The sequence below is a fragment of the Kogia breviceps genome, chromosome 5 (assembly GCF_026419965.1).
Source record: "Kogia breviceps isolate mKogBre1 chromosome 5, mKogBre1 haplotype 1, whole genome shotgun sequence".
In the NCBI taxonomy this organism is placed as follows: domain Eukaryota; kingdom Metazoa; phylum Chordata; class Mammalia; order Artiodactyla; family Physeteridae; genus Kogia; species Kogia breviceps.
Genome location: NC_081314.1, coordinates 1,324,144 through 1,336,827, shown reverse-complemented (window position 1 = coordinate 1,336,827; position 12,684 = coordinate 1,324,144). Strand labels below are relative to the sequence as shown.

General features: G+C 36.3%; 1 protein-coding gene across 2 annotated transcripts in view; it reads right to left on the bottom strand.

The window, feature by feature from the left end:
* Positions 1-1,169: 1,169 nt before the first annotated feature.
* The window catches only part of DHX36 (DEAH-box helicase 36), a 58,235-nt gene continuing 46,720 nt past the window's right edge, over positions 1,170-12,684 (bottom strand). For both annotated transcript variants that reach the window (XM_059063635.2, XM_067033528.1), the window contains 8 exons: positions 10,279-10,452; positions 10,044-10,130; positions 9,019-9,102; positions 6,739-6,838; positions 6,556-6,646; positions 3,991-4,111; positions 3,171-3,323; positions 1,170-2,770 (listed from right to left, as the gene is read on the bottom strand). In XM_059063635.2, the coding sequence (XP_058919618.1) occupies positions 2,585-2,770; positions 3,171-3,323; positions 3,991-4,111; positions 6,556-6,646; positions 6,739-6,838; positions 9,019-9,102; positions 10,044-10,130; positions 10,279-10,452 (996 nt within the window). In that variant the 3' untranslated portion in view covers positions 1,170-2,584. The remainder of the gene's footprint in view (positions 2,771-3,170; positions 3,324-3,990; positions 4,112-6,555; positions 6,647-6,738; positions 6,839-9,018; positions 9,103-10,043; positions 10,131-10,278; positions 10,453-12,684) is intronic.

Here is a 12,684-nt window from a genome sequence, read left to right as displayed (position 1 = left end):
TTGCGGTACGCGGGCCTCTCACTGTTGTGGCCTCTCGCATTGCGGAGTGCAGGCTCCAGACGCGCAGTCTCAGCGGCCATGGCTCACGGGCCCAGCCGCTCCGCGGCACGTGGGATCTTCCCGGGCCGGGGCACGAACCCGCGTCCCCTGCATCGGCGGGCGGGCTCTCAACCACTGCGTCACCAGGGAAGCCCCAGGGTCATTTTTTTTAAGTTATCCTTGGTATCGCTCAGAATGGTGAGGCAAATAGTTTTCTTCGTAATTTAGTTTCTTATTCTTTAAAACTACCAAATAACAGACAGTTCTGAGACCCGGAATACATTTTTCACTAAGTAACACCCTATTCTGTAAACAAAAGAAAAACATAAATAGCACCTTCAGGCAAAATTTCCATCTTGACTGGTATAGAGAAGACATAAATTGGAGGTGATAACTCCTTTGATCTCTCTGAATAGCTCATCTATTAAACAGTTCTGCAGGAACATTTTCCCCATTTATGGAGATTAAATATTTGTCTATGAACATGCAGCCAATTAACTAGTAATCTGTTTTTACAGATTTTTTAAATGCTTTCTGCCAAGACCGTTTTGGCCAACTGACTGAATTTAAACTGGATAGTAAAAGCAAGCCAAAAAAAAAAAAAAAAACAGGCACAAACGTTCTTATAGAATAGGACCTAATGATCACCTTCAGTTTAGGGGCAAAACTAATATGCCACAAAATGACCCAGTACAAGAATTCAGTGAGAGGCAGACCACTTTTGGGATACTAGCCAAGAGAATGGACTTAGAACACACAAATACATTCAAAATCCCTAGAAGGCAATGACAGGCTGACAAACATTCCCAGAAATGGAAGCAGTACCTGAACCAGTGCTGTTAAGACCACCATAGAATTATCAATCAATCCCAGTCATCATACGATACTCCGTTCCTTTGGCTTCTTCGGAAGGCAGTAAAATCTGTACTTTTTAGGGTGCAGCAGGATGTTCTTCCTACGTCTCTTTTTGCAGTATTTCCAGTACTACAACTTTTCTCAGACATAGGGTCAAACCGTTAGATCACAAAGTAAGCGACAGAAGCCTCAGCAAACAACACTCAACAATGGATAGTATGTGTTTCAGTTAATACCCTTCTGCCAAATTACACAAAAGACCCTACTAAAAGTGGCTAGGACAAAGAAGGGTTTATTATGTCAGAATAAGTCCATGTGCGGGGAAGTTGCAGGGTCTGGACAATTCAACAGCTCACTAGCATTATCAAGGCCTCTGGTGATTTCCACCTGCCCGCTGAGCCAACCCTGTGATCCTAAGAGGGTTGCAGCAGTTCCCAGTGCCAGAGTCAGACGAGATAATGTCCAAAGGAGGAGCACAGAATTCCCTTCTTTAATAAGTCTACTGGTGAGGAAAATCTTCTCAGATGTCCCCTTGCAGATCTCTTCTCAGCTGCCATTGGCCAGGACACGTTCACATATTCATGCCTCATCAGTTACTTTTAAGGAGAAAAAGACCATGCGTGATTGGCTTAGAACAATCCAATTCACCCCTGGGGAAGAGGGTCCAACATCCCTGGGAACAAGGCTGCACGGAGGAAGGGACACATGAACAAGCAAGCAGGAAGGGAGGGGCAAAATGGCTGTTGGACAGCAACCAAGAGTATTTGTCAAAATCTGACAGGGCCGAAAACATACAGTACATGTCACACTAGCTTCCACTGGCTGAGAGGGTAAAATAGCACTCAGAGCATGGGGAAGAAAAGCCTAACCTAATGGATTGTTATTTAAAAAATTTCAAATAATAACTATAACTTAGTACACAGTACATGCCAGACACTAGGCTATGCACTTTACATATGATAACATAGTTAATCCTCATAATTGTTACCTGTATTTTACAGATAAGGAAAAGGAAACAGAGAAGCCAAGTAATTTGCCTAAGATACGTGGTAAGTGACGGAGCTAAAATTTGAGCTTAGATAGGCTCTAGACCCATGCTCTCAACTGCTACATTACTCTGCACAGGGTGATGTAAAAGTTGTACAAATATATTCTAAGACAAAAAACCATCAGATAAACCAAGGGATAGGTGGAGATGCAGAAAGCAACCCAAAAAGCTAGCTGAGATTTACACACTGTACATTTTATTAAATACTGGGCTTTATTACAACAAATTAATTTACTTCTGATAGAAGTCTCATTAGAAGAAATGTGGATGTGTTCAAATTCTTATTTGATACTGCTTTTTGGCTAACCATTCTATTTTTACTGATTCTATACTCAGTCATTATGGGCAGAGAGATTAATATTTCATAACAGAACAAAGGAATTTCTCAAGTGGTACGACATTCAAGATATATGAGGAATACTCTCAAAATGTGGACATGACCACTACACAGTAACTGCTTTTTATGGTATATTTATAATAGCTACAGATGACATTGTTAACTCATGCACATTAAGTCTTTATTTACTACCTGCTGAAGGTTTCTACCTTACACATGAAAATTATTCATGTCCTGGGGTTTGACTTAAACCATGATGGAAAATGGCTATCAAACTGGCTTTTCCGGGCACCACAGAAAAGCCGTCAGCTGTAATATCCATCCTGAAACCGTGGTGGCAAGGTCCTAGGAGTTGCTTTTTCCTGTGTTTTGAGCAAGTCTATAATAGCTGAGAGAACTGCACAGTCTCTGGATTGAGTGTCCTTCCAGTCTACAGGATGGGGACTTTCAATCTTCTCTTGCAGAAGGATATCTAGTTCCTTTCTTAATTCCTGAAGTTGGAAAAATTATACATGTTCAACAAAGGCAGATGTACTATCCCACAATGTAATAAATAAAAGTGACTTCAGCTGGTACAAGAAATTTAATAAGCTATTATACAAAAAGACTGAAATATCTAATGAGCAACTAACTAAAGTGTGGTTACGAGTAGCCAACTTCAGTAACAAAATTCAAACTTTTATCACACTGAGCCATTGAGAATGGTTGGTCTATAACTATCTCAAAAAACAATTCAGAAAAACTATGAATCGATTTCTCAACACAATTTCCTCTGTTGAAATAAAGCAAGAAATATTTAACACAACATGTAGAACACTTGGAAGAACAAAACCACAAGACCACATACTAACTTGTATGCAGAATCAAAGACAATCATGTAAAGTTACTCACCTTAACAAGATGGGCAATTCTTGCTGGAGACTGAAAGATAATCCATTCATCTACAGCAATAGTTTCCTGATCATTATCCTTCTGAATGGAAATATCACCTCCAAAGAACAAGAGACAGTATGGAGAAACTTCTGTGCAGTCATACAAGTATATCTATAAGGAGAATTAAGGCAAATTAATACATTAAGGAGTCTGAAAGGATTATTGCCACAATTAATTCAATAATATCACTAGTATCAATCTATTAGTGCTTTTCTTCTAAAACAGGTATTATCCTTTTAGTGTAATTACAGAGACTAAATTTGAAGAAATACCATTTAAACAAGCCATTCTTACTTCAGAGAACAAAGGAGTTTTATATTTTTGTTTCAATTCAATCAATAGCACTGTTCTGTAAACAAAATATTTCCTAAGTGATAAAACCAAAACACTAATGTAGCTGAAGTTCTTTTTATTTGTATATTAACAGAATTCCCACTTAATATTCTGACCAATACTTGTGTATCGACAGGCCAACAAAATTCTTTGCAAAGGGTAAACTCTTATATACCATAAAATACCAGTATGTCTTGAAAGCAGGCTCTGAAAGAAAACTGTGCAAATCAAAAAACCATCCCAATTAATTAAAATACAAAGATACATTGTGACAGAGCTGCACGTTAAAAGTATAGGTTATTTGCTTAAAGAAGGTATAAAGTCATGTCATAAAAAAATTTTTTTAAAGAAAATAAATTTTGTTTCTAATTGTGAAAATTATACAATTTAAAAAATACAACAAGACTGTTATTCAGACCCATGGTTATTTTATGTATTCACTTACACTACTTGTTCTCATCTTCAGGTGATAGATAAGCCAGTTGTAGTGAAACTCTGTTTGCTCCACATTAACGGATTTAGGATGAATAGCAACTAGTCCATCAGTTTTTGTGTAAACTTTCACCCTTTAAAAGAGTTAAAATGTAATTTAAAAACAAAACAAAACAAAACAAAACTCTGGAGGATTCCAAACTAATCCCAGAAGGAAAACAAACTCCACAGATGAGTTCAATTTATTTTTGCAATATAAATTACCAAATTTTTATTTTAATAAGACATGGAAAAATAATTGGCTAAATAAGAATACTCTAAATCATACAACAAATCCTTTTCTTATAGGTATAATTACTCAACATATTAGAAAGATGACAAAATATTCCCTAATTATGTTAGTATATATACTATACCAGTAAAGTACAAAAAATGAAATACCTGATATAATTCTAAGTGAATCAGACCAAGAGAATAGTCTGTACATTTTACTGTAAATCATGATACTGATAAACAGCCGTCAATTTACAGAATAACTCTGTGAAATGATCTAAAATTAAAAATGAAGAATTCTGTTTAAAAGGGAGTTAGCTAAAATTGGTTTTTAAAAACCTATTCTAAAATATGCTTTAAATGGTCTCACATTCACTGAACTCCCCCCCCGCTTCAAAACAGGAATACTCGGAATAAATGTACACAGCTCTAGTTCAATCTCTCCATTTTTACGGGTCCTTCCTTCGATAGTCACAAAAATTTCACCTCAATTTGTAGGAGTCTTTAATTAATATTATTCAACAGGGAGATGTCTGATAGTTTATATAGTCAGTGGTAATTAAAGAATAAAGCTGATAATCCATTAATCCTTCCTCTTTGTTTTTAAGAGCATCTTTTTCATGGTTCTAGGAATCCTTAATATGTCTACCAAAATCTGAATCACAGTCATGAGCCATTATTCAGAATAAAATCAGCAACTGTTTTTCCTTACCGCACAGTCAACTTAACCAGTGCCATCCTGCAACCCTACATCACCAGAACAGTAGGGTTTGGCAAACTTTTTCTATACAGGACCAGAGAGAAAATATTTTATGCTTTGTGGACCTTCTGTCACAACACTCGACTCTGCTAGTGCAGCTGGAAAGCAGGCACAAACAACATGTGAACAAACAGGCACAGCTGTGTTCCAACAAAAACTTAAACTCTCAGCCAGTATGCCAAAATGTGCTGACCCCTGCACTAGACCAAAACAAAGCATAAACCCAAGAGAACAACCTTTCTTTCATAAAGCCTCCCCAGGATGGCAGAGGGATATATAAAATGTTTGTATTTCAAGGACTCTCTCTGTTAAGCTACCTGTAAGTTTAGGGATAGATATGAAGAAGAATTTGACAAAGTACTGATGTCAAAAAAGTACTCAGATCACTTAAAATGTGGATAATCCAACTACAGTGATTAAAATTCATGTCACCCATAATCTTCCATGAGAGAATAGGGTTTCTCAACATCAGCATTCTCGACATATTGAATTTTCTGTTGTGGGGGACCGTCTTGTGCGTGATGGAATGCCTAAGAGCATCCCTGACGTCTGTGTATTCGATGCTAGTAGTATATACTCCTCCACTTAGAACCACCACAGATGTCTGCACACATTGTCAAATGTCCCCAGGGAGGCAAAATCACGCAGGTTGCGAACCACTGCACTGCTGCACTCTAGGCTATCTTTGAGGTCTATATTTTTTCATGTCTACAGAATATCCAACTTTTTCATCTAACATCAGTTCAAATATTTTAGGTCAATATAGTGATGTTTTATATGCCTAACAGAAATGCCATATAATATGGTCTTATAAAATCATAATTTCCCCAACTGCTACTACACATCTATGTTGTTTACAACATACCTGTCAAAAAAACATTTGGAATTACTTCCTTAGAACATACTAAATTAAAATATTCACTTATGAATCCACAGGGCCAGTGACTATTTTAATGACTGCTGATACATAATTCTAATCTAAACTGTCTTCCAAAAGGGTGGCACCAATTCACATACCACTAGTCATTTGTGACTTTCAGTTTCTCTTTTGCCTCACCGGAATGAATTCTTTTACTGGGCAAAAATATGCCTTATTTGTTGTCTCCAATTACTACTAAGGCTGACTCTATTTGTACATACATTTAAAGTTATACTTTACTTCTCAAAATAGTAAAATCACCACAATTTTATTCAAAGCGCTCAAGTAGAAAATTACTTGTTTTAAAAGACAGGATAAAAATCCTGAAACAAAATTTACTCTCAACAAGGTATAGCTGGCTTACTGTTCTCACATTTACATTGATATTATATTTCACTAACATTCTTTGTGAAAAATGGGTGGTGAAGGAGCAGACTCCAGGGATGTGCTATGAGGGAAAGTGATGCCCATGGTAAACAGTCTGCCTTCTCGTCAATGACCAAAAGTAACAAGAATATGGCCCTATTATGAGTAAGAACAAATGTACAATACAAGCCCTGTGGCAGCAGAGGATTGTGAAAGTTTGAGAGAACTACAAATAATGCATAATAATCTTCAATGCTTACATTTTTCTTTTTTTACCCAAATTTAGTCGGATTTTAGCAACTTTGGGATATAAACCAGCACAGATGACAGCTTTAATTATCTTCTCATTATCTATTCGGGGTGGGAAGGTAGAGAAAAAAAAGTAAAATATTGATACAACTGACAACAGCAGCAAGTTATTTACACTGTATTTTCTGCTTTACCTGAATTTATATTAGATTTTGGATCTTTAGGATTTCTACTGCTTACAAATCCAGCTCCAAGAAGATGCTCAGCAAACTGCCCTTTCATGTTATGCAGCATCTAGGGAGCAATGGTAACAAACAGAACTAGAATACCTTTCACACAAATTTATAGGGGTTATAAAGCATGTACTCATAAATAAATTTAGCTTTGAGCTTTCCCTGCTTTATGAAACACTTTTGCAAAAATGTGATGTTTTGGAGCAGGGGTTGGTAAACTACAAAATTTATAAAAACCTGTTTTTGTCAATAAAGTTTTATTGGAACAAAACAACACCCATTCATCTACACACTATCTTTGGTTGCTTTTGCATTATAATGGCAGAGGTGAGCAGTTGCAACAGAAACCGTATGGATTGTAAGCCAAAAATATTTACTGTCCAATCTTAAGGCTTGCCTGCTGTAGGGAATAACAACTGATGTTTAAGGATTACTTCAGTTTACAAAAAGGCTCATAATTTTCAAAATTGCTCTCTACCCCATATTTAAAAAAAAAAAAAAAAAAAAAAACAGGAAAGCATAGAGAAAATAACCAACATCCATATATGTTGGTTAACTACTGTTACATCCTGGCACAAAAGCTTAAGGCCTGTTTCTTGTGTTTATTTATAAGAAAAATCACTCTTTGGGTAAAAATGATACATGACTCATTATAAAAAACATTTAAGTAGTATACCAAAGTACAAAAGAATACTACCCTAATCTCAATACTGTCAGAAATATTATTAACTAAGTAAATAATATTGCAGACACTTACTATGCACTTATACAGACAGAAGAATTAGACAAAAATGCTATCCTAACAATGGGATAACGTAAATACAGAAGCTGTTTTTATAAAAGCATTCAAATTAATTTTAGTTCAATTTAAGGAAATTAAATAGAAATGACACTGAATAGATGAATCTTACATTTTTATAATCATAAGAGATGTTTAATAAAGGATCCTTGTGAGCTTAAAGTAAGAGATTATGAGACATAAAATTGTCACATTTAAGTATATATCCCTTTTATGAATTATGTGACTTTAGTTTCCCCACCTACATTCTCTTATAACTGACTCTCTAGGTTATCTCCTGGTTTCTATCACCATTATTTTATATTGTTCAGGACAATAACCTTTATTCCGTCTCCATAATTCCCAATACTGTTTTGCATTTTTCCATATTTAATTTCAGTATCTACCACCAGCTGACTTAGCATGTACTCTCCATTCCTGAATTCTTTCTGATTCACTTCTTAATAGGCAGCATTTCATTGTCAGTAAATATTTCAAGATCAACTCATGGGTGCAGTATCTCAAGTGCTTTCTTGAATGCCTGTCATTTTTCTTTATACTTGAATTAGTATCTTGACTGGATATAATATTTTCAAAAAACACTTGGTTGGATTCAACCATCTTTTCATACTGTACTTCATTTTTTCCCACTTAAGGGAAATGTTCTTACAATATATCTCTAAATACATATTCGATTACTCTTAAATTTTCTATGTCGAGACACCTATTACCTTTTTTTCCATTGGCTGTAGTATCTTTCAGAGTTATTACCCTTCTTTTCACTCTGTTAATGTTTGGGCACTTTTGGCTAAATATGCTAGATTCTGGATTCTTTTACTTCCGTAGATTTGTTAAATCTATGCCACAAAGATGGAGTGTACATGTAATGGGGGAAGGTGAGGATATTTCTACTCCCAGTGGCTTGAGATCACTTCTCCAGTTCAGTGCAGAGTCTGAAGTCTGATGTGCATCTGCCCTGTTAATTGTTCACTTTCTTCTATTTCACAAATGCCTCCTGTCCAGTGTTTTCTCACTACACTAAGTCAGTTGAAGATAAATATACCTATCCAAAAGTTAAAGAAAAGATACTTGCTCTATCTGAGATTTTAAAACAGATTTTAGGAGTATTAGTGAAAATTTTCAGGATGAATCATCAAAATGGCAACTAAAGTGTGGGTGCAGGAACAGTAATCGAGCCTCTCTGTGTTTTCCTGCTAAACTCTGGACTCATTTTTTTTCTTAGCCATTAGTTTTTTGTTTATTATGCTATACACCTTTTCTTGTTTTGTTGCAGTTGATTTAATAAAGATGCCTCTTATGATTCTGTATAATGATTTAACTTCATAAGACAAACTCACACAAAAGTTAAGCAAAAACGTTCTGCTATAGATTTGACTACACAAAATACATATAAGTCCCCCTAACCTAAGATATGAGAATCACTTCAAAACATTCACCATTACCTGCAGTGTGTTTGAAGACAGAAAATATTCCCAGCAATAGTCTTTTTCATATCTGAAACCACGTTGTCTAGCTTCTTCCCAGCCCTATGAAGAAAAGTATTGATATTGTCCCCCAAAGCAAAGACTGCTTACCAGTTTGTCTTTATTTTGGTAATAATTTTACTTTCTACTGATATGTCACTTTCTTGTAAAAAAATTCAAAGAATTTCCAACTTAACAAACTAAAAAAGCATAAACTCCCCATGATCCTAGTCATTAAGAGATAACCAAAACTGAATTTGCAGACCTTTCTTTACACAAAAAAGAGCAAGTTATATAGTAACATACTGTGCATTTTACATAAAATAGCATCATTCTGTACATGACTGTATTAATCAAACTGAGCACTCTGCTGAACAAATTTCAATCCTATTATATACTTTCAACTTCAAAACTATACTGTTTTACTTTGCTATAAGCTAGAGAAGGAAGAAAGATGGGAAAAAAGAAAATACTGAATGAGCTCAAAAGAAAAAAATTATAAACTTTCCCATAATAGGTAGTACAAAACTGAGACTAGAACTATAGTAAAAAGTTGCTGTCTCTATACACCAAATTACATTTAAATGTTGCAAAGATGTATGATAAACGTTTATCCTCGGATAAGCCTGTCTATAAGAGAAAAAGTCTCCCTATCCTGAATAGTGTACATGACTATCATGCTCTATCAAAAATGTTAAATCTGAATACAGGTATAGTTTATTAATGAACAAAAAGGGACCTTCTGTCATAAATGTCAGTAAGACAAAGATACAAAAGAATAATAGCAAATAAAATTTTAAAATAAATTGTTCACTTGTTCTATTGTTATCAAAACACAAATACAGACTTTTTTCCAGAAGGGTAAATGTAATGAGCTATCACAAAACTGAAAAATGATGTACAATTTTTTTCAAATGTTCACCTAATTTTAGGCATTCTCACTTAGCAGTTTATTCCTGATAACTATAATACAGAGTTTAAAATTTTAAATATATTCCTTTTACCTCAAATGCGTTCACAACTGTCAGGTGATCACTTTTAGTATCCTTTGCCAATTCCTTTCTTCTTGCATCTGCGACCTTTTCTTTTCCCTTAAAACAAATGAAGGCAACTTAAATTGCTCTGATGGTATATAACAGAGAATGGCATTCTAATAAAAAGCCAATGAAAAATCTATCTAAGCAAACAACTATCCTGTGTATCTAAAAATACCTGGCCTTTTACTTGTATCTTTCTTACCAATGGAATCACAAAGGGATCTTTGAAGCTAAGACTAGCAGCAATGGTGAGCACCGGGTCGAGGCAACAGAACAGAGCTCCAAAAAGAATCATTTTTCCAATGTGTGGCTCAACTGGTAATCGCGCTAAGTGGACTCCAAGAGGTGTCAATTCTTCTTGTTTATCCAAAGCGTTCTGTAAAGTAAGAGTTTATGTTTAAAACACATTGTAAGCACCACATTTTAGTTTGCTTAAGAAAAAATAATAGGCCACTCTTAAGTCCAAATTCCCTAATATTGTTCAGCTTTAGTTCTCTTCATGAAAACGTAAGTTTGCAACATAAGTTTTGAGGTCAGCAAAGGTTAGAAACTTATTTAAACAGAAACAACTTGGCTTTACTATAAATGTTGGAAGAGAAATGAGAGAAATAACACACAAGTCTTCAAATAAAATCACCCAGTAAAGTACAAGAGTTGTAGGAAAAATAAAACAAAAAATGAGACACTACGACATATTTGGACTATAGAATGCATAGCCCCTATATTCTAGTACTTTAGGAGACATGAGACAGGAGAGCAAGAGATAAAATATTTATTTAGAACCCCCCAAAACAGGGGTGACTTCTGCTCTGATTACCTAGGTAATTTGATCCAATCATCCTACTGAACAGATGGAAAAGCTACTTGAAGACTGAGGAGTTACAAAAGAATTACAAAAATCACAAGTCCAGGATTAGGGGAGGGACAGAAGTCCAAGGAAGTAAACCCAACATTGGGGCATCTTTTCCCAGAAGAAGCAACATAAATCCTCTCTGGAAGAAACTACCATCACCCCAAGCTATAAGTTTTTATCTACAAAGACCTCTGTAAATACAATGTCTAGTAGACATTCAAAATAACAAGATTTGAACAACAAAATTAATAATAAATATAACTCAATTGCCCCCCCTTACTGGCAACCAACCACTGGTTATAGGGGTGGGAGAGTGGGAGGTACAAACTATTAGGTGTTGAACAGACTACAAGAATGTATTGTACAACATGGGGAATATAGCCAATATTTTGTAGTAACTGTAAATGGAGTGTAACCTTTAAAAACTGTATAAAAATGTAAAAATTTAAATTAAAAAACAAACCAAAAATAACTCAAATGTCTCATCAAAGATCTCTACTAAACATTTATGGAGGAAATAACCTCAATCTTATAAAAACTCTTTCAGAGAATAGGGAAAAATACCAAACAACTCTCCACTTGTTTTCTGAGCCTAGCATAATCTTGGTACCAACTTGACAACGGACATTTGGAGAAAGGGAAACGAAATAATCTTACGCATGAGAAACTCAAAATAAAATAATGGCATACTGAATCCCAGCAAGACAGGTTTGTTTCTGGAATGAAAATTGGTTTAACAATTGAAAAATCAATGTAATTCAATATATTACAAATTTAACATAAAGAACAGCATAACTATATAATCTCATTAGAGGCAGAAAAGGTATTTGATAAAATCCATTATCCATGCATGATAAAAATCTTTTAGTAAACTAAGAATAGAAACTTCCATAATTTGATACTTTCCACCAAAAATCTTCAAAAGACATGCTCAACAAATTTTTGACAGCTTTTCCTTTGAGAATAAGAACATAAGAATGCACACTATCGGAGAAGATGGCAGAAGAGTAAGACGCGGAGATCACCTTCCTCCCCACAGATACATCAGAAATACATCTACACGTGGAACTGCTCCTATAGAACACCTACCGAACGCTGGCAGAAGACCTCAGACCTCCCAAAAGGCAAGAAACTCCCCACGTACCTGGGTAGGGCAAAAGAATAAATAAACAGGGAAAAAAGAATAGGGATGGGACCTGCACCAGTGGGAGGGAGCTGTGAAGGAGGAAACGTTCCCACACACTAGGAGCCCCTTCATGGACAGAGACTGCAGGTGGCAGAGGGGAAAGCTTCAGAGCCACGGAGGAGAGCGCAGCAACAGGGGTGCAGAGGGCAAAGCGAAGAGATTCCTGCACAGAGGATAGGGGCGCACCGGCACTCACCAGCCCATGAGGCTTGTCTGCTCACCTGCTGGGACGGGTGGGGGCTGGGAACAGGCTCAGACTTCGGTCGGTCGGATCGCAGGGAGAGGACTGGGGTTGGCTGTGTGAACACAGCCTGAAGGGGTTAGTGCACCACGGCCAGCCTGGAGGGAGAAGTCTGGAGCTGCCAAAGAGACAAGAGACTTTCTCTTGCCTCTGTTTCCTGGTGCGCAAGGAGAGGGGATTAAGCGCGCCGCTTAAAGGAGCTCCAGAGATGGGCGCGAGCAGCTGCTATCAGCGCAGATCCCAGAGACGGGCATAAGATGTTAACGCCTCTGCTGCAGCCACGAAGAAGCCTGTGTGCGACCACAGGTCACTATCCACACCGCCCCTC